General features: G+C 60.0%; 2 protein-coding genes across 4 annotated transcripts; both read left to right on the top strand.

Annotated features, from left to right (window-relative positions):
- Positions 1-9371, top strand: EFS (embryonal Fyn-associated substrate). 2 transcript variants are annotated; one of them, XM_070053871.1, is made up of 7 exons: positions 1-238; positions 1151-1762; positions 5308-5562; positions 5721-5861; positions 5959-6681; positions 6966-7055; positions 8434-9371. In XM_070053871.1, exons 2-7 carry the CDS (start codon positions 1745-1747, stop codon positions 8866-8868), a joined length of 1662 nt encoding a protein of 553 aa, XP_069909972.1. In that variant the 5' UTR covers positions 1-238; positions 1151-1744; the 3' UTR covers positions 8869-9371. The 2 variants fall into 2 exon arrangements, with proteins under 2 accessions (XP_069909972.1, XP_002718128.1); XM_002718082.5 differs by having other exon boundaries at positions 1-1762.
- Positions 9372-14019: 4648 nt separating this feature from the next.
- SLC22A17 (solute carrier family 22 member 17) lies at positions 14020-19592 on the top strand. Of its 2 annotated transcripts, XM_070053872.1 has the most exons (9): positions 14020-14432; positions 14522-14625; positions 16610-16764; positions 17342-17507; positions 17639-17784; positions 17952-18057; positions 18192-18409; positions 18713-18824; positions 18973-19592. In XM_070053872.1, the coding sequence occupies exons 1-9, from the start codon at positions 14166-14168 to the stop codon at positions 19259-19261; spliced, it is 1563 nt and encodes a 520-aa protein (XP_069909973.1). In that variant the 5' UTR covers positions 14020-14165; the 3' UTR covers positions 19262-19592. The 2 variants fall into 2 exon arrangements, with proteins under 2 accessions (XP_069909973.1, XP_051678632.1); XM_051822672.2 differs by lacking the exons at positions 14020-14432; positions 14522-14625 and having other exon boundaries at positions 16624-16764; positions 17467-17507.
- The last annotated feature ends 334 nt before the right edge of the window (positions 19593-19926 follow it).

Genomic DNA, 19926 nt, shown 5'->3' on the forward strand with positions numbered 1-19926 from the left:
GCCCGCCAGCAGCTCCCAGGCCAGACACTCCGGCTTCAAGCTGCCTCCCCAGAGCCAGAAGCACGACCAGCGCCAGACTCCGCGCCAGTCCCCCGCAAGACCGGCCCGGCTAGCGGCCCCGCCACCCCTGAAGCCGCAGCACCAAGCCGGCCAGAGGCGCGCACTCCCTCCTGCGGAGAGCCAGCCGTGGGGCTACTGAGAGGGAGGCAGGGAGACGCGCGGGCCGGCGCGGGGAGAGGTGAGCTCCCAGGCGGGGGCGGACCCCAGCGCCCGAGGTCTCTGCGAAGTCCAGAGGAAGAAGGCGCCGGCCGGGGCCGAGCCGCTCGGCCCGAGGGTCCAGGGCTGAAACTCAACACCCGCCTCGGGAAGGGCCGTCCCCCTTTCTCCTCCGCCCCTGCCCCTCCCCTCTCCCCTCCCCTCCCTCCTTTCTCTTAATCCCCAGGACCGAGCCCCGCGCCGGAGAGGAGAGGGCTCGAGGGGAGGCAGGAGCTGCGCGGCGGTGGGGCAGCGGGAGCCCGGGAAGGGGCGGGAAAGGGAGCCGCGAGCTGGGGGGAACCTGGGCGCCTTCCCAGCGCGCTCTGTGCCCCCACCCCAGGCAAGCCCTCCGGACCCGGGCCCCTGCGCCTCCTTCGCCTTCTCTTGGCTCCTTCCTCGGCGTTGTGGCCTTTCTCTTCGTTCCCAGAGGCACCTGAGTCTCCCCCAAGCTCTGGGGCGCGCCGAGGGGCCCTGCCAAGGGTGCAAGTGAGCGGGGGCGGCGGGGCCGGTGCGGGACTCGAGGGCCGAGCGTGGGAGCCAGCTTGGGGCTCAGCGCCCCAGGGCCGAGGGCTGGAAGGGGGACTGGGTTCCCCTGCCGCCTGGGAGAGGGCGGCGCGTGGGGAAGGCCGCGCGCCTCTTACAGTGGTGCCTGGGTGACGCCTACGGCAGGGCCCCTGCCCGCCGCGAGGCCCCGGGAACACGCTGCGCCCTCGTGCTTGAGCGCGAAACCGCCTCACCGCCAGGGGTGCGGGCGCCTGCACAGAAAGCAACCACTCCGGCCACCCTCGCCCCAACAGCCACGCTGTCCCAGACCTTTGGCGTCAGCCTGGCCCCCTTTCGCCAACTTTGGGCGAATTCGAAGAGAGACTCAGGGCTCGCTCTTCCTCCATCTCAGGGGTCCCGCCGCAGTGTCCCGGGCTACCGCGACCACGGGACCACGGTCTCGGGATCACCGCTCTCCGGCGCATCGTGCGGGCCGGGAGGAAAGGCTGGGCCCCAAAACTCGCTCGTCCGGCCCAACCGCCTCAGCGGCTTCTGCCAGCCCTAGGGGCTGCCCCGAGCGGCCTGGAGAGGCGTCGAGCGCAACCTCAGCTCCCGCCCCCGCGCTCGCCCTGGGAGGCAGCTTTCGGACCATGCGGGCCCAGAGAGCCTGGGCGGCCTAGGTGGGGCAGCTCCGGGGGCCGGGCCAAAGCGGCGGCCCCCGGGGGGCCGCGGGGACAGCACAGAGAGCGCACCCTTGGATGAGGTCCCGCAGTGACGCCCCGGCCCGCCCCGCTCCTCCTCCTGCCTGGCCAGGCTGCCTCCCATTTGGGAAGTTTTTTGGGTTTTCTTTTCTCCTCCTCCGACCTTGGCGGAGGCCACTGCTCAAGCGGCACAGCCAGGGGCGGCCTCCTCGCCTGGAGGCCGCGGACCATGGTGCGAGGCAGCCACCGCTGAAGTCAGCAAAACCCAGCCTAGCCTGAAGCAGGCTGCGCGGGAGGCCAAGGCCATGGCCATTGCCACGTCGGTGAGTCCACCAGCGAGAGCAGGCTGGGTGCGGAGACCTGCACGCCTGCCCTGCGCTGCTGTCACTTTTATTTCTGCTCTTTCTTTGTCCCTGTGGCTGGCCCCTGTCTTTAGGAAAACTGTGCCCCCCTCCTCTCACTTTTGTTCCCTTCTCCCTCTCACTCCTTAGCCCCTGCTCCTCCCGATGCTCAATTCGCCCCTCCTCTCCTCCCCCACCCTCCTTTCTCCTTTTTCTTTCTAAAGGCTGCGCCTGCCTGGAGGGGAGGGGGTGTGTGGAGTCGGAGTCCTCTCTACTCTTTCTGGACAAGAACAGATGGCCACTGGTGGTTGGCAGGGGCTTGTGATTGGGAGGCAAGCAAAAGGTTGGGAGGGGGCCGAAAGGCCGAAGTGGCTGGGAGCATTTCCGGGAAAGGACAGGACCCAAGGAGCCCACCTCCAGAGGAGGAGGAAAGGGAGGAACAGAGTGCAAGAGGGTGACCCGGGCAGGGAGAAGGAGAAAACAGGGGAGGTGATGTCAGCCAGCCTCAGGCCACTTTCCGGGGACTGGGGACAAAGGGAGGAGACAGCTGGCATGATGGGACAGTGGGCGGAGGACTCCCAAGGCGGCTGTGGCCCGCTGCCACCCCACATGAAGCCAGCTTTCCCGGCTTAAGTCAGCTGGGGCCCCAGGATGGGGTGGAGCAAGGGTGGCCACACCCATCATCAATCAGTCTATCAGCAGCTCTGGTCTGGGCTCCTGCAAGGCCCAGAGGTGTGGCCCCATTGGACAGAATTCAAACCTAGCGCAGGGAGGAGCTCCCCACAGCCACACCTCGGCGCTCTGCCGTCTGAACCCGGGCAACGCTGGCCCCTCGGCAGTCTTCCCTAGGCCCCACTGGGAATTCCCAGGGAAGGGAGGCTGCCACCTGCTCTCTGCCCGCCTCTGTGCAGGGACTCAGAAGGAGACTTGTGAGAAAGCACGGAGCCGCCCCCAGTGCCTCCCGTGGCCCCTCCTCAGACCGGGCTCTGTTTAGTTCCTCAGTCTGTGTGATGGCTCAGGGCTGTGAAGGGGTGGCCCTCTGGGGGCCTCTGACCTGGAGACGTAGGCTCAGGGGTCAGCTAGTCAGCTCTGCAGTCCCAGAAGGCAGCTCCCTCTTTCTTTCTATTTTTTCTTTTTTAAAGGCAGGGACTCTGTTAATCCAACTTACAGAATCCTGATAGCATCTAGTATTTCTTCTTCTTTTTTTTTTTTTTTTTTTTTTTTTTTTTTTTTGACAGGCAGAGTGGACAGTGAGAGAGAGAGACAGAGAGAAAGGTCTTCCTTTGCCGTTGGTTCACCCTCCAATGGCCGCCGCGGCCGGCGCACCGCGCTGATCCGATGGCAGGAGCCAGGAGCCAGGTGCTTTTCCTGGTCTCCCATGGGGTGCAGGGCCCAAGCACCTGGGCCATCCTCCACTGCACTCCCTGGCCACAGCAGAGAGCTGGCCTGGAAGAGGGGCAACCGGGACAGAATCCGGCGCCCCGACCGGGACTAGAACCCGGTGTGCTGGCGCTGCTAGGTGGAGGATTAGCCTAGTGAGCCGCGGCGCCGGCCCCATCTAGTATTTCTTGAGCATTCGTGATGGGCTCGTGCTAAGCTTTGTTGTGATTTTGGACACATCACCTCGTCCAGGCCTGACAGCCTCATGAGGCTAGTGCCGTTCCTCGCCAACAATAGATGCTCGGGGATGGAGATGGATACGGGATCCTACAGAGGACACTGGTGCTCAGAAAGGTTACACAACCTGGCCAAAGGCACCCAGCTCAACAGGGGCAGAGCTGGGACTCAACCCCGGGTCTGCCTGCCTCGAGAACTGTGTTTTTAACCCCTTGACTAGAGCCAAAAGCCCTGATTTATAATTAGTTGGAAAAGTGCAGAGCAAACCGGGAATTTGTGTCATCTGGTTAGCACGCCTTTTTGCAGTGGGACAACACCAAGAGACTGCGAGAAGGGGCTTTGGTGAGTTTGGAACCAGTCAGGAGCAGTCAGTTTGATGGTAAAACCCCCATCAAGAGCCGGGGGTTAAACCGTCCACCAGAGGGAGGCAGTGGCCAGGAGGAACAGGCGCCCCTGCCTGGGGCAGCCTGCCGAGATCCCTAGCTTGAGATTTTTTACTGAATGAGTCCATGCAGCTGCTGGCCGGCAGTGCCCTCTAGCCCCGCTGTGGAAGCCGCCACTGCCAGGGGTGCTCCCAGCAGGCTCGGCCGTTCAGCAGGCATAACTGCAGCTGACGCTGAGTTGACGCGCTGAGTCCTTTCAGCTTGAGTCTATACAAGGACCCCCTGGACAGAGCGCTGGGAAGGGTGACAGCAAAAGGAAGCTGGATCGAAGGCAGGCTTCGCATGCACTTGGCTCAGCTTTGCGCCACGCCCTCTCTATACCCTGGTACATCTGTCATTGCGGGGAGGCCCTAGAGTGAGAGACTGAGAGAGTGCAGGTTCGCAGTTAAACAGCCTGAGGTTCGAATCGTGCATTGCCAGCTGTGCCAGCTGTATGCCATTTCCCAGGGTGGGGTAGTGATGGCTCGTCCCACAGTGGCCATTGTGAGAATGAAATGGGATGAGCTGAGCAATGCCAAGACTTGCACGGTGTCTAAAGAAATCTTTTCCACTTTGCATCTGTGACTTATTCCCCAGGCTGGAGTCCTCAGTGGAGAACGCTCAGCTGCTCTGGCCAGACGAAGCAGGCTCATGAGCATGTGGCATGCTCAGTCTGCCAGTCCCTGCACACATGCCCATATACTCACACAAGCACACACTTCTCTCCATGGCAACCTCCGCCTCTTCTGGTAGAGCCCTATTCGCTGAGACTGACAACAAAACACTTGCTTCGCTTTCTGTTTTCTTTCTTATTATGCCTCAGCACTACGTCTGCACCGGGCTTCCCAGTCTCCAAGGGGTCTCTGCAGCTGCTTCAGGAACCCTTTTGTTTGGGAGGCATGATGGCTGGGGGACTCGGGGAAGGCAGAGGAGATTCAGGGCACGGAGGGGACTTGGCAGGACTTGATCATGTGCTTTGGAAGAAATTCACTCAGCAGAAGTGTCCGGGGTGGGTCTCTGTGGCAGAAGCCGAGAAAGACAGCAGTCCTACGTAGGAGCAGAGACTGATGGTGAAAAAGTCAGTCGATGAACAATGTGACACGTTATGAAGGAAACGAGGGGTGGAGGCAGACACAGCTGGAATAGAGACAAGAGTGGAGAAAAGGGCTCTTGGAGAAGGAGACATCCTAAACAGAACAGGAGGATGACAAAAAGCCAGATCAACAGCCAATGGAAGAATATTCTGGGTACAGGAAACATCAAGTGCAAAGGCCCTGAGGCAGGAAAAAACCTTGTGTAGTTGAAGGAATAGAAAGCAAGAGGAAGGACACAGGTGATGAACCAGAGACAGGGCAGGCCCAGTCGGGAGTTCATATTTTTAGCTGGAGGGGAATGGGGAATTCGAAATTTGCAGGGTCTTGAGCAGGGGGTGACATAAGCCGCTGTGTGTGAGAAGACCCCTCTCCTCATTCCGCCCTCATCCCCCAGGCCCAGCTGGCCAGGGCATTATACGACAACACGGCCGAGTCCCCCCAGGAGCTGTCCTTCCGCCGAGGGGACGTTCTGCGAGTGCTGCAGAGGGAGGGCGCCGGCGGGCTGGACGGCTGGTGCCTCTGCTCCCTGCACGGCCAGCAGGGCATCGTGCCTGCCAACAGAGTGAAGCTCCTTCCTGCCGGGCCAGCACCCAAGCCCAGCCTCTCCGCAGCACCCCAAGCCCCACAGCCCAGCAAAGAGGACCAGGAGGTGAGAGTGGGGAGCCATCCCAGCCCCAGCCAGGACAGCCCTGTTCTCTCCCCGGCTCTGTGTTGCCTGGAGTCTGTCCCCACCCTCTCTGAGCCACTGCTGTCGGAGTTCCCTCATCCGAAACTCTTCCTCTCCCACCCACTTTTCCTCATCCCCAGGTGTACGTGGTGCCACCCCCAGCCCGACCCTGTCCTGCCCCGGGGCCTCTGACTGCACCTTGCCCACCTTCCCCTGACTCCATCTACAAGGTCCCCAGAGGCAGCGCAACCCAGCTGGCCGCCCCAGGAGACGCCTTGGAGGTGAGAGCCAGGGCCCACGTGTATTGGGATGGGGTGTGTCCTGGGGGGAGCGGTCCCTCCCTAAGCTGGAGAGTGACTCCCGGCTTCCTCCCTGCAGGTCTATGATGTGCCCCCCACCGCCCTCCGTGTGCCTTCCAGCAGCCCCTACGACTCGCCGGCCTCTTTCTCCCGCCTTCTGGCCCGGGGTGCCCCCCAGCCCACTGGAGAGGAGGAAGCCCCCTATGATGTGCCGCTGGCCCCGAAGTCACCAACAGAGCTGGAGCCCGACCTAGAGTGGGAGGGGGGCCGAGAACCCGGGCCCCCCCTCTACACTGCACCGTCCAACCTGAAGCGGGCCTCAGCGCTCCTCAACCTGTACGAAGCACCCGAGGAACTGCTGACAGACGGGGAGGGCGGAGGCACCGATGAGGGCATTTATGATGTGCCCCTGCTGGGGCCCGAGCCACCTCCTTCTCCAGAGCCCCCAGGAGCCTCGGCCTCCAAAGACCTGGACACCTTGTCCCAGCTTCTGCCCAGAAGCCCCCCACCCCAACACAGGCCCCGGCTGCCCTCCGCCGAGAGCTTGTCCCGCCGCCCTCTGCCCGCCCTGCCTGTCCCAGAGGCCCCCAGCCCCTCTCCAGCTCCCTCTCCTGCCCCAGGCCGCAAGGGCAGCATCCAGGACCGGCCCCTGCCTCCACCCCCACCCCGCCTGCCTGGCTACGGGGGCCCCAAGATGGAGGGGGACCCAGAGGGTGGGGAGGTGGAGGACGACCCCACAGGACCCCACAACGAGTATGAGGGCATCCCGATGGCCGAGGAGTATGACTACGTCCACCTGAAGGTGAGCTCTTAGGCAGCCCCATGAGAGCCCCAGGTGACTTGTGCAGAGAGAAGCGGGCCAGCCACGGAGGCAGAGCCTCCCTGCCTCCCTGTCCCCCAGCCCTGGGACCCTGCTGCTTGGCCTGGTGCCCCACTCCTTCCCTAAACCTAGCCTGGGGCCACCAGGGCTCACAAACCTGGAGTCCAGGGACAAAGCACTGGCAGGAAGGCAGAGGGGTGGAGAGGCCATGCAGGCCACACTGCCCTGCTCCCCACTTCTGCACTGAGGCCGGCTCCCCTCTGCAGGGCATGGATAAAGCTCAGGGATCCAGGCCCCAAGATAAGGCCTTCCCAGGGGAGCCTGAACTGCTGGAGAGGGAGCTGCCGGAGAAGCAGGTAACCCTGGGGGGCGAGGTGGAGTGGGGGGCTGGGGAGACGGGGAAGGAGAAGCAGGCACTTGGGAGGAGCGTCTGCAGCTGAGCCATCAGGGAGTTGATTAGACTGGAGGTGAGCGTTCGCGTGAAGCAGGGAGTGGAGAGGAGTCAGAATCCGACAGGAAAGAGCTGGAACTTGGAAAAGGATATCAGGAATTCAGAAAGAGGGGAAAGAATGCGCTGGAGAGGAGTCAGGAGACCAGGCAGCCAGGGGAGCTGAAAGACTTTCTGGGCTGCGGGTCAGAGCCGGGCTCGTTTCAGTGTGGATTCTTGGGTTCCTAAGAGACCTGGCTCCTAATCCCGGCTCCACCGCTGAGAAGCCTGCGGCTCTGGAGCTGTCAGTTAATTTTGCTGGGCCTCGGGAAAGCGAGGTGCATTCCTTGACCCTGTGTCCAGTGGTCGGAACACAACAGCTGCCATTGACCGGGTATTTACCGATGGTGCGCACCAGCACAGATTGATAGCGATCCCTCCTGTGGTGTGTGCTGTGTGCAGTGGCAAGCGCTGAACTCTTGCTGCGTATTATCTCATTGCAGTAGGGCTGTGAATGGAAAACGCACACCAGATTATGAGCTTCCCTATGGGGAAGACCCCCTAATTTTCATTTTGGTTGCATGTTGAAAGGAGAGCATTTTCTGGCCGGCGCCATGGCTCACTTGGCTAATCCTCCACCTGTGGCGCCAGCAGCCCGGGTTCTAGTCCCAGTTGGGGCGCCAGATTCTGTCCCGGTTGCTCCTCTTCCAGTCCAGCTCTCTGCTATGGCCCGGGAGGGCAGTGGAGGTTGGCCCAAGTCCTTGGGTCCTGCACCTGCATGGGAGACCAGGAGGAAGCACCTGGCTCCTGGCTTCGGATCGGCGCAGTGCGCCGGCAGTAGCAACCATTTAGGGGATGAACCAACGGAAGGAAGACCTTTCTCTCTGTCTCTCTCTCTCACTGTCTATAACTCTACCTGTAAAATTAAAAAAAAAAAAAAAAAAAGGAGAGCATTTCCTTACACTTGGAGTTGGATAAAACACGCTCATTTCTTTTCAGTTTTCTTAAAGGGGCTGCTAGGAAGTTCGCAGTGTCTCCGTGCTTCATGTTACATTGAGCAGTGCAGGACTCGACTCCCAGGAGAGAAGGAAACAAGCTCAGAGGTTTTGTCTGAAGTTCAGGTTGAGGTTCTTTGAACACAGCTCTCTCTGACATCAAGCCTGGATTCTAAGAATCTAAGTTTCCTGATGGGCTGAGCTACGAGCTAAAGGGATACCCTATGGGAGACAGGAAGGAAGAAAGGGAAGAGGGAAGGAGAAAGGGAGCAGCGGAGAGAACAGGCACTGACCACGCCTCTCACCCCGCAGGAGGCCCCGTGCCCAGGGGAGCCACTGGCTCTGTCCCCTGCAGATCTCCAGCTGCTGCAGTTCTACGCAGGCCAGTGCCAGAGCCACTTCTCCGCGCTGCAGACGGCGGTGGCGGCCCTGATGCGCAGCACCCAGGCCAACCAGCCGCCGCGCCTCTTCGTGCCTCACAGCAAGCGGGTGCTGGTGGCCGCCCACCGCCTGGTGTTTGTGGGGGACACCCTGGGCCGCCTGGCGGCCTCTGCACCTCTGCGAGGACAGGTTGGGGCTGCAGGTACAGCGCTGGGCCAGGCCTTGCGGGCCACCGTCCTGGCCGTCAAGGGGGCTGCCCTGGGCTACCCCTCTGGCCCTGCCGTCCAAGAGATGGCGCAGTGCGTGGCAGAGCTGGCAGGGCAGGCCCTGCGATTCACCACTCTGCTCACCAGCCTGGCCCCCTGAGGACCCCTCGGCACCTCCCGGCCTGCAGAGCTCCTCCAGGTCCTGGGGGGGGTGCTCTGTGCTAGGGGCCAGGAGAGTGGAGGTATCTTTCCTGCCCCTTCTCGCCATCTCAGCCTCTCAAAGGCGTCTGTTGCTCCCCTCACCTGCAGCTTTTTGTACGAGCCATTTTGTATAAATTATTTATATTTAATATGATCCCCTGCTTCGTCAGGGGCAGGCACCAGGCCCTATGGGCAGGGAGGAGCTGGCCTCTCGAGCCCTCAGCCGGCGGTGGAGGTTGCTGTCCTGCCACCTGCCTCTGGAAGTTCAGCAGGCCACACAGTCTCGTGGCCGAAACCCGTGGCTACTCAGCTGTCCAGCATCGGTGCCTCCGGGTTAGGGAGCAAGGGCTGGACGCGGAGTCCCCAGAATGAAAGTCTGGGAGAGATCCCAGCGCCCCTCCCTGCTGAAGGCAGGAGGACCGGGCCTCTGGCGGATGCTCTTCAATAAACTCTGCTGTCTGACTCCCTGACTCTGCTTCTTGGGAGCCTGGGAGGTGGGCCCGGCAGCCCTCAGCCATGCCTGTAGGACACACAAACCTGGGGGACTTTGGCTTGCTTCTTCAGCAACTTTTCATTCCCGTGATGCACCAGGCCTGGTTCTCAGGTGTGTGGTGAGTGGGCCATGCTGGTGAGGATGGCCTAGATAGCAATAAGTCTGTTAAAAGAAGCACATGAAAACTCAACCGACCCCAGATTGGAGCGGCACTGGTGACTGGGAGCAATAGGATGAAGTGAAGAGACCACCTCGGGGAGGACGGAGGCCAGTGAGGGAGACTTCAGACTGTGGATGCTGACTCAGAGGGGACACAGCCCAGAGCGGCCGAGGACTAGGGTCCCAGGAAGCAGACACCGCTGGCTGACATGGAGGCCTTCCCCCAGGACTTCTTGTTTTAGGTGCAGATGGGGACAGGCTGCACACACAAGACCCTCCAAAAATGCTGCCCTGCAGAGGTCACCTGCACCAACAGCCTCTTAGCTCCACACTGTAGGCAACCCGGCTGCCTCCTCAGCTGGCCCAGGAGAAACTAGCCCCTTAGTGGCCACTTCCTGCTGGCCGTCTCAGACAAACCATCTTTCAGAGGGGCTGAGGCAGGAGACCCGTGCAAGGTGTCAGCTGTCCAGGGGCCTCAGGACTTGGGTGACATTGGTGAATCTATGGCTTAGCTGGGCGGGGGAGGAGGGCCACTCCAAGAGGAACAAGGTCTAAGCCATGGACCCACTCTTTGTCTTCCCTAGATAAACAGATTAGGGGCACCCCAATTTCAATCCCAGTCTTAGTCTCTGGGCAGCCTGATGCATCTCCTTTCTCATTTCCCTGGCAAAGGAAAACCCATTTGCCATACCCTGGGGCCAACAGAATTCGTGGCTATGCGTTGAAGGCCATCCTCCATCATCTTCCAAACAATTTCAAGCACTTAGCTTGGAGTCAGGTCTCAGTTCACATCTCAGGTCTGCCGTGTACTTCTGTATCTGTGGATGATTGTGCCGGTCCATCCATGTCCTGGTCTCAGCTTTAATAATGGTTTTCAGGGGCTGGCATGGCACAGCCCAGTTGAGTCCTAGCTGTTCTGTTTCTGGTGTAGCTTCCTGCTAATGCACCTGGGAAAGCAGAAGGTGGCCTGAATACTTGGACCCTTGCCACCCACATGGGTGACCCAGCCCTAGCTTTTGCAGCTCTTTGGGGAGTGAACCAGTGAAGAAATCTCTCTGTTGATCTGCCTTTCCATAAAATCTATTTATTTATTTATTTAAGAGGTAGAGTAACGGAGAAAGCTGGTTCACTCCCTAAATACAGCAACAGCTGCAGCTGGACCAACCCAAAGCCAGGAGCCAAGAGCTTCTTCTGGGTCTCCCATGTGGGTGCAGGGACCCAAGCATTTGGACTGTCTCCCATTGCTTTCCCAGTCCATTAGCAGAGAGCTGGATCGGAAGAGGAGCAGCCAAGACATGAACTGGCGCCACAGGCAAAGGCTTAACCTACTACACGACAGCGCCGTGCCCAATAAAATATTTTTTAATATGGTTTTACACGGTTGGTACAAAGACTTAACACAATACTGCATATGAGCCACCTGGTACCACGTAAAAGTCAGGGATTATCTTCCAGGACAGGTAGAATGATGCAGAAAAACGAATTCCCAGGGAACGTTACTGAAATAAATCCCAAAGAGATGCTGCAATGCATTCAAGGAGGGGAAATGCTGGGAGGCAGTTTGATGCATTAGGAGAAAAAAAAAAGTTTCTCCTATTCGGGAAACTTCTCAACAGAGGAGACAAGCTGATGCTGTGGGTCAGTGTAGAAGAGCTGGGTGGACTGCTCGGCTTAGATTGACACGACTCCCATTGCCAGCCCTCACCTGGCATGAGAGCAGAATGTACCTCTCAGGTACCAGGTCCCCCAGAGAAGTGCGTACACGCACCCATGAACACTGCACCCGAGTCTCAGGGGAGTGTTCTGCACTTCCAACAAGGTCATAAAGATGCTGCCGGCCATGAGCCAACTGTGAGCAGCAATTCGAAGGGTTATGGATAGATTCTCTGCAGTGAAGATGCTTGAGCTGACAGCTGAAGGATGAGGAAGATTTGGCCAAGAAGCCTGGTAGGCATAAGAGCTAGGTGAGGATGGGCGTTTGGCACAGCACCGAAGATATCACTCAGGGTGCCCATATCCCCAGTGAGAATACCTGGGTTCCAATCTCAGCTCCGGCTCCAACTCCTGATTCCTGATAGGGCACACCCTGGGAGGCATCAGGCGATGGCACAAGTACATGTACCTGCCACCCATGTGGGAGACCTGGTTTGAGTTCTGGGCTCCTGGCTTCAGCCTGGCCCATCCCTGGCTGTTGCAGGCATTTGGGGAGTAAACCAGTGGGTGGAAAATACTTCTTTCTCTCTGCCCTTCAAATAAAGTATTTTTTTTTTTAAAGAACCAGGTCTTGCAAAGGTCCTGTAACGTAGGAAAGACTGGGGGAAAGGTCAGTGTGGCTCTAGTGTAGAGAACTAGAAGAGTGAGATGGAGCTGCAGAGAGCCTGTGCCCAGGTGTGCAGGACCACGTGTGCAGCCTCTTGAATGTTAATATTTAGCTTGATGGTGAGGAGAAGCCGCTGCAGGCAGGGAAGCAGGAAAGGGACGTGATCCGATCTGCATCGTGAAAAGACTGTTCCACTTGCACTGCACTATAAATAACAGATGATGGGAAGTGGACGCGGAACACCTGTTAGGAATCAGAAGCCCAACGCAGCCTGAGAAAGTGGTCAGGATGGAGAGGAACAAACCGAGAGCTGGGGGTTCAAATGGGCAGGACTCAACGTGGAGTAAGGAAGGCGTTTCCGGGGCTCTTGCTTGAGGCTCTGCCCACAACTGGATGATGCAGGTAGCAGCACCGTAGAAGGAAGCATGAGCAGCAGGTTGCAGAGAGCAAGAGCGTGAGTTGGGTCTTGCACATACTGAGTTTGAGGCCCCTGTGGGTCAGCAACGCTGAAACCAACAAGAGCTTGTTCTTTCATGGAGCTCAGGAGAGAGGTGGGAGCTGCAGATGTCAATCTAGGAGCCGGCTTTGCATCGTGGTGGCAGTTGTGGGCGAGGGCCAAGTCCCAAGGTGAAGACAAAGTGTGTGGTGAGAGGAGGGCCTGGGACCAAGCCTCTGAGGGCTGCGGACAATGAAGGCAGTGAGGAAGGGCAGAGGGAGTCTGAAATGGAGGAAGCAAGCCAGGAGCACATGAGACCTGGCAGCCAAGGCAGAAAGTGTTTAGGGGGAGGGGTGGTCAACCGTGCCCAATGCCGCGGAGAACTGATGAAGAGTCACTCGACACGGAGGTGGTGGGACCCAAAGAAGTCTCCTTGCAGAGACCCGAAACTAAAGTCGCATGCGATGCCTACCCAGTCTCCGTGTGCATCAGCTGCCTGGAAACGCGGGTATACGTGCCTACGTCTCCCAGAACCTCCTCCAGGCCTAGCCCCAAAGCCTAGCACAAGGCCTGGGACAGAGTGGGCATTTAGGAAACTTCACGGATGAAGAGGCCAGTGTTGTGTGGCACGGCGGGTAAAGGCGCTGCCTGTGACAACAGAATCCAATGAGGGCACTGGTTCTAGCGCCAGCTGCTCCACTTCTGATCCAGGTCCCTGCAAATGTGCCGGGAAAGCAGTGGAAGATGGCCCAAGTCCTTGCACCCCTGAACCCAAATGGGAGACCCGGAAGGAGTTCCTGGCTCCTGGCTTTGGATCATCACAGCAACAGCCACTGTGGCCATTTCGGGAGTGAACCAGCAGAAGGAAGACCTCTGTCTCTCTGTAATTCTGCCTTAGAAATAAATAAATCTAAAACACACACACACACATTAGCTCAAAAAAATACAATATGCTTTTAAAAAGAAGAAAGATTTCACTGATGAAGAAATGAGTTGGTGGATGGAGAGGCGAATGAATGAATGACGGGGAAGAACCGGCAGCAAAGGAGGAATCTCTGGCATCGGTCTGGGCTGACTGCTATCCTTCAGCTTTTTTTCTCGTTTTTACCGCAATGGCCCGCAGACCCACGGAACCGACGGCCGAGCCCCCAGCCCCTCCCCCTCTGACGAAGAGTCTGGACCGAAGGTTCTGCTGACGTGGGAAGGGGAGGAGAGTCTGGAGGAAGGGGAGGGGAAAGCAGCGCAGAGATCGCGGAGACCGAGCTGCAGAGCTGCGGACTGGGGTCTCTCCGCGCTCTTCGCGTCCGGCCCCGGCGCGCAGCTGGGCCAGAGGACAGCCCATCCTTTCGGCGCGGGCCGGCAGGGCCCCTGCGGTCGGCAAGCTGGCTCCCCGGGTGGCCACCGGGACCCCCGAGCCGAATGGCGGGGGCAGCAGCAAGATCGACAGCTCTGTAGAGATCACCCCCGGCTCCAACGGAGTGAGTGCCCGCGCCGGCGCTCCCGGCTCCCTCCTTCCGCGCCCCCCAGCCCCCGAAGCCCCCCGCGGCCCTCCGCCCCCTCCCCGTGCTCTGCGGGTGTCTGCGCTTCAGCCTCCTGCCCCCGCCCCAGCAGGTCGGGACCCTGGGAGATGCGGTGCCCGCGGAGCAGCTGCAGGGTGAGCGCGAGCGCGAGCGGGAGGGGGAGGGCGCGGCGGGCGGCGGCGGCGGGCTGGGCAGCAGCCTGTCCCTGGCCGTGCCCCCGGGCCCCCTCAGCTTCGAGGCGCTGCTGGCCCAGGTGGGGGCGCTGGGCGGCGGCCAGCAGCTCCAGCTCGGCCTCTGCTGCCTGCCCGTGCTCTTCGTGGCGCTGGGGATGGCCTCGGACCCCATCTTCACGCTGGCGCCCCCGCTGCATTGCCACTACGGCGGCTTCCCCCCCAATGCCACTGGCTGGGAACAGCCCCCCAATGCCAGCGGCGTCGGCGTCGCCAGCGCGGCCCTAGCAGCCAGCGCCGCCAGCCGCGTCGCCACCAGCACAGACCCTGCGTGTAGCGGCTTCGCCCCGCCGGACTTCAACCACTGCCTCAAAGACTGGGACTATAACGGCCTGCCCGTGCTCACCACCAACGCCATCGGCCAGGTGAGGCCGCGGGCGGGCCGCGGGTCCGGGGCGGGCTGAGCGCCGCGAGGCGGAGCCTCATGCCCTCTGCACCCTTCTCCCATCCCCAGTGGGATCTGGTGTGTGACCTGGGCTGGCAGGTGATCCTGGAGCAGATCCTCTTCATCTTGGGCTTTGCCTCCGGCTACCTGTTCCTGGGTTACCCCGCAGACAGGTGAGGGCTGTTGAGGGGCAGGGCTGGTGGACCAGGAGGTCCCAGGGAAGCTGGCCCAAGCAGCTGGGTCCCGCGGGGGGCGGAGGACCATTCGCTGGACCCTGCAGGCTTCTCTGGACTTCTGTCTAGTGAGCTAGGCTAGCCTCAGCCTCACCCCCCAACAAGAACTACACCTTCCATACCTCTTCCGCACAAGGGGATGGCTCCATCTGTGCCAACTACTGGCCTCATGCCTGCTGACCAGCAACCCTCTCTCCGAGATCAAAGTCCCGGCACTCCCTCCTGTGCCCCTATCACTTTCGCCCTCTCCCTTGCCAGTCTTGTGCTTTAGTCTTTAGTAGACTCCGCCCCACCCATTAAGAGCCACCTGCAGCTGTTGGCTCCCTCCTGGTGGCCTCATTCCTAATACTTTCATTCCTAAGTAGCAACAGCTGCACTCCTAGTGAGGGAGTGTTCAACTTTACAAATCACCCCATCTCTGACGACAGCCCCTGCCACACTGCAGTGGGTAATACCTGAGGAGCTACACCCCTCCCCATGGTGCCATGTCTGCCATCAACGGACTCCACCCCTTTGGGTTGAGGCCTCCTCTTAGATTAACAGTCCCCATTTCCATGGGTCGGTAGCCTCAGCTCCGGAGATCACTCCAACCCTCCCAACCAGGAACTCCTCACACTTGGAGACTCCTATCCTCTCTGATTCTGAATGCCACCACCTGACAGCTCCTCCGCTCCACTGGCCATCCGTGTGGACTCTTAGACTCATCCCCACTCATCTAGGTCCTATCCAAATATGTTAATAGCTCAGCCCCCTTGGGGCAAGGAATCCCTGTGTTCAGTAGTTCAGTACCTTAAGGTCAATGCCCATCCTCACTACCAACAGTCACACAGCCTGTGGAGCAGAGGTCAGTAATCCATCCCATACTTCAGAGGCCTCATTTCTAAGGATCAGTAGCCTTGTTCCTATGGAACAATGGCTGCAACTGTAAAGATCAGTAATGCAGTCTCCTAAAATCAGTAGCCTTAACCACATCACTCAATAAGCCCATCCTCATAGGAAAATGACCCTACCCTGTTGGGCCAGTAGCCTCACTCCCAGGGATCACTGCTGCCTTGTCCCCAGTCTTTGTCTCCATCCAGCAGTGGTCTTAGCTCCAAAGAGCTCTATCCCTGACCTCACTGGCTCACAGTCATAAGCATCATCTTATGGCTCATCTCCCCAGTCTGTGACCCCATCCTCACTGATTACCCCGCAGATTAATGGATTCACCCCCACTGACCAGCAGCCCCCTCCTCACCCTGCGAGTCAATGGCTCCATCCCCAGAGGTCAGTTGTGCAGTTTCTGAGATTGCTAGTCACACCCCCACTGAGCCTGGATTAACATAGTAGACCCAGCACCATGGACCAGCAAGCAGCTCCATCTCCTGGCCACTGGCCAATCCCCCCGGCCATTCTTAAGTGTTTGTAGACTTGTCCCAACTCTGTAGACAGTGTCCTCATACCCCCAGGTCACTGACCAGTACTGTCCCTGTGGACAAGTGGCTAATGGTCTCATCTCTACAGAGCAGCAGCTCCAACCCCATATATCAATGACTCCCTCTCCTCTGGTTAGTCTGAGCAAGACAAGCTCCATCCCCATTGACCAATGGCTCTGTTCCCAAGGATTAATGATCCCAAATTCCCTAAGCAAGATGTGTCCCCTCTGATGGGTGATCTCACATCCCTGGCTAAATGCCCCAATCTGATCAACAGTGTATCCCCAAGAGCCAGTGGCTGCCCCTCCCCCACAGAACCACAACTTCCCCCAGTGTCCAGGAGCCAGCAACCACCTGCCCATGGTCCGTCCCATCCCTTCAGGCCAACCTCTGGCTCCCAGAGGCTCATCATACCTCCAGCCTTGAAGTGGACAGCTGGGCCCCACCCAGCAACTCTTCCCCCAGGGACTCTAGATAACCAGCAGCCCTCTCCGCTGTTTGCTGTCCAGGTTTGGCCGTCGTGGGATTGTCCTGCTGACCTTGGGGCTGGTGGGCCCCTGTGGAGTGGGAGGGGCTGCTGCTGGCTCCTCCACAGGTGTCATGGCTCTCCGGTTCCTCCTGGGCTTCTTGCTTGCCGGCATTGACCTTGGTGTCTACCTGATGCGTAAGTGGCACCTCGCAGAGGTCCCTCCTGGGATCCCACACCTGCCTGTCTGTGGCCCCAGGCCATTCCCACTGCCCCCTGGGGTTCCCTCAGTCGCTTCTGCAGCCCCTTACTTCAGCTGCCCAGAATCCTGGCTGTTTTTCTGCCCAGGCCTTTGAAGGCTCCTGGGTCTCTCCCACCTGTCTCCCTGCCATGATCTGGAGTGCCTCCCTTGCCCTGAACTTACTGCATCAGGGACTCTGGTTTACAAAATGAAATCCTGACTAGCTTGTGGCCTTGGACAAGGGTTGATGTGAAGGTCAAATAAGAGACCCCTAAGGAAGGGCTGTAAACTGGGAATGCTGAACGCCTTTCGCAGGGCCTCTAACCCGAGGTCCCCCTAGGTTTGCAGGAGAGGAGAGACGGCTGGATGGTCTCTCTGCCCCTTGCCACCCAGCGGTTAGTCTGTGGGAGGTGACGGCTGCAGCCTCCACTGAGGGTCTGACCTTGCTCTCTGTCCTCCTCCCTCCTCTCCTCTCCTCTCTCCTACCTTCTCCTTCCCTGGCCTCTCCTCCCTCCGTTCCTGCTGTGTCTCCAGGCCTGGAGCTGTGCGACCCAACACAGAGGCTTCGGGTGGCCCTGGCAGGGGAGTTGGTGGGGGTGGGGGGGCACTTCCTGTTCCTGGGCCTGGCCCTTGTCTCTAAGGACTGGCGGTTTCTGCAGCGAATGATCACCGCTCCCTGCATCCTCTTCCTGTTTTATGGGTCAGTATTGCCTTTCGCCGGTCATCTGGCCAGTCCCATCTCTGCCTCTAGCCCCCAAGATGGGGGAAGGTCCCTTCCCTGGATCAGGAAAGGGGAGGCCTCATGGTGCGCTCCCGCTGACCTGTCCCCAGCTGGCCGGGTCTGTTTCTGGAGTCTGCGCGGTGGCTGATAGTGAAGCGGCAGATCGAGGAGGCCCAGTCTGTGCTGAGGATCCTGGCTGAGCGGAACCGGCCGCATGGGCAGATGCTGGGGGAGGAAGCCCAAGAAGCCCTGCAGGGTAAGAGACCAGGGGCCCTGCAGGTGATGGCCCACGTGTGCATGACGGGGCCCTCTGCAGAGTTCGAGCCGTGCCTCCTCCTCCCAGGACCCCACCACTCACGTGGGAGGATCCCAGGGGCGTGACTGTTTCTTCTAACAGACAGCTCCTCTCTGTCTCCCCCAAAGACCTGGAGAACACCTGCCCTCTCCCTGCAACATCTTCCTTTTCCTTCGCTTCCCTCCTCAACTACCGCAACATCTGGAAAAATCTGCTTATCCTGGGCTTCACCAAGTGAGCCTGCGTGTCTGAGCTGTGGGCCAGGCCAGTCGCCGGAATGGGGGCTGGCTGGGTTAGGGGGCCAGCCAGGGAGGTGGTAGGCTGCAGGTGCAGACACTGGTTCTTTGCTTCCCTGCCCCTGCCCACAGTTTCATCGCCCACGCCATTCGTCACTGCTACCAGCCAGTGGGAGGAGGAGGGAGCCCATCGGATTTCTACCTGTGCTCCCTGCTGGCCAGCGGCACGGCGGCCCTGGCCTGCGTCTTCCTGGGGGTCACCGTGGACCGATTTGGCCGCCGGGGCATCCTGCTCCTCTCGATGACTCTGACTGGCATCGCATCCCTGGTCCTGCTGGGCCTGTGGGACTGTGAGCATCCTCCCTGCCCCACGGGGTGGGCTCCACAAGGGAACCCCAGCCGAGGTGCCCAGCCGGGCTCAGCCACAGCTTCCGGCCCAGGCCTCCCAAGACTAGGTCCAGACCCTGCCTCCGGCTTCCGTAAGCCTCCAGCTGGCCACATGACCAAGCCTGTGTGTCCTTCCAGTCACCTAGCGACTACTGAGAGTCCACCCAACTGGAACCATAGGGTCCCTAGGCCAAGGAGTGACCGGGGTAGTGCGCCAGGCCTGGTCTCGCCCCCTCTACCCACCCATCCCCCTCTTGGTCCTCCAGATCTGAACGAGGCGGCCGTCACCACCTTCTCTGTCCTGGGGCTCTTCTCCTCCCAAGCTGCTGCCATCCTCAGCACCCTCCTTGCTGCCGAAGTCATCCCGACCACTGTCCGGTGAGAGCAGTGGTGCTGCCCAGGCAGGGCCAGGCCCCGGGGCTTCTCGCTGAGGACGCGGCCGGGAGGATGGAGGAGGGGAGGATGCTGGGGAAAGGTTGGGGAGAAGACCGCACCCCCGGGCTGAGTGCCGCCCCCTTTCTCCCAGGGGCCGCGGCCTGGGCCTGATCATGGCTCTGGGGGCGCTCGGGGGGCTGAGCGGCCCGGCCCAGCGCCTCCACATGGGCCATGGAGCCTTCCTGCAGCACGTGGTGCTGGCGGCCTGTGCCCTGCTCTGCATCCTCAGCATCATGCTGCTGCCCGAGACCAAGCGCAAGCTCCTGCCCGAGGCGCTGCGGGACGGGGAGCTGTGCCGCCGGCCATCCCTGCTGCGGCAGCCCCCGCCGCACCGCTGCGACCACGTCCCGCTGCTTGCCACCCCCAACCCTGCCCTCTGAGCAGCCTCTGTGCAGCCTGCTGGGAGGCTGGCCCCTGCAGGGAGGTGGCCTCGAGGAGATCGGGAAGACTGAGTGAGGCAGGGCCGCCCCGCCTCCCGCCAGCCACAGAGGAGCAGCGCTCAGAGGGCTGTCTCCACTCCGCCTCCTCCCTGCTGCTTTATGTTCACTTCCTGGGCAGGGGTCAGGGGTCACGGGTCAGGGAGCGAGCTCCATGCTGTAACACTGGGTCTGGGCTCCATCCTGTGCCCAAAGACATCCACCCAGACCTCATTCTCTCTTGCTCTATCATTCTGTTTCAATAAAGACATTTTGAATAAACAAGCAAATCATAGCCTGGACTGCCTTCCCTTCTGTTGTCTCAAAGAGCATCTGTAAAGACAAAGAGTGATCTATATGCTGATGACAAAATCATCAGAAAGCTAAATCAGCTCCTGTACAGAAGGCAGGTGACAGCAACACTCGGATTCCATCCAAAGAGGTAAAGGGCACAGGAATGGAAGGGTAGTGCTGCGGCACAGTGGGTGAAGCCCCTGCTCCAAAGTCAGCACCCTGTCTTGGAGCGCTCATTCCGTGCCCACTGCTCTGCTTCTGATCCAGGTCCCAGCTAGGGCACCTGGGGAGGCACAGAAGACGGCCCAGGTGCTTGGGCCTCTGCCACCCATGTG

This window comes from Oryctolagus cuniculus, chromosome 12 (assembly GCF_964237555.1).
Source record: "Oryctolagus cuniculus chromosome 12, mOryCun1.1, whole genome shotgun sequence".
In the NCBI taxonomy this organism is placed as follows: Eukaryota; Metazoa; Chordata; class Mammalia; order Lagomorpha; family Leporidae; genus Oryctolagus; species Oryctolagus cuniculus.

What these genes read in the sequence shown, in the direction of transcription:
- EFS (XM_002718082.5), top strand. An exon ending in CCAGCAAAGAGGACCAGGAG is followed by an intron (nt 5,563 to 5,720) that starts GTGAGAGTGGGG and finishes CCTCATCCCCAG; the next exon opens with GTGTACGTGGTGCCACCCCC. An exon ending in GGGAGCTGCCGGAGAAGCAG is followed by an intron (nt 7,056 to 8,433) that starts GTAACCCTGGGG and finishes CTCACCCCGCAG; the next exon opens with GAGGCCCCGTGCCCAGGGGA.
- SLC22A17 (XM_070053872.1), top strand. Translation starts at nt 14,166, where the DNA reads ATGGCCTCGGACCCCATCTTCACGCTGGCGCCCCCGCTGCATTGCCAC. An exon ending in CTGGGTTACCCCGCAGACAG is followed by an intron (nt 14,626 to 16,609) that starts GTGAGGGCTGTT and finishes TTTGCTGTCCAG; the next exon opens with GTTTGGCCGTCGTGGGATTG. An exon ending in ATCCTCTTCCTGTTTTATGG is followed by an intron (nt 17,508 to 17,638) that starts GTCAGTATTGCC and finishes ACCTGTCCCCAG; the next exon opens with CTGGCCGGGTCTGTTTCTGG.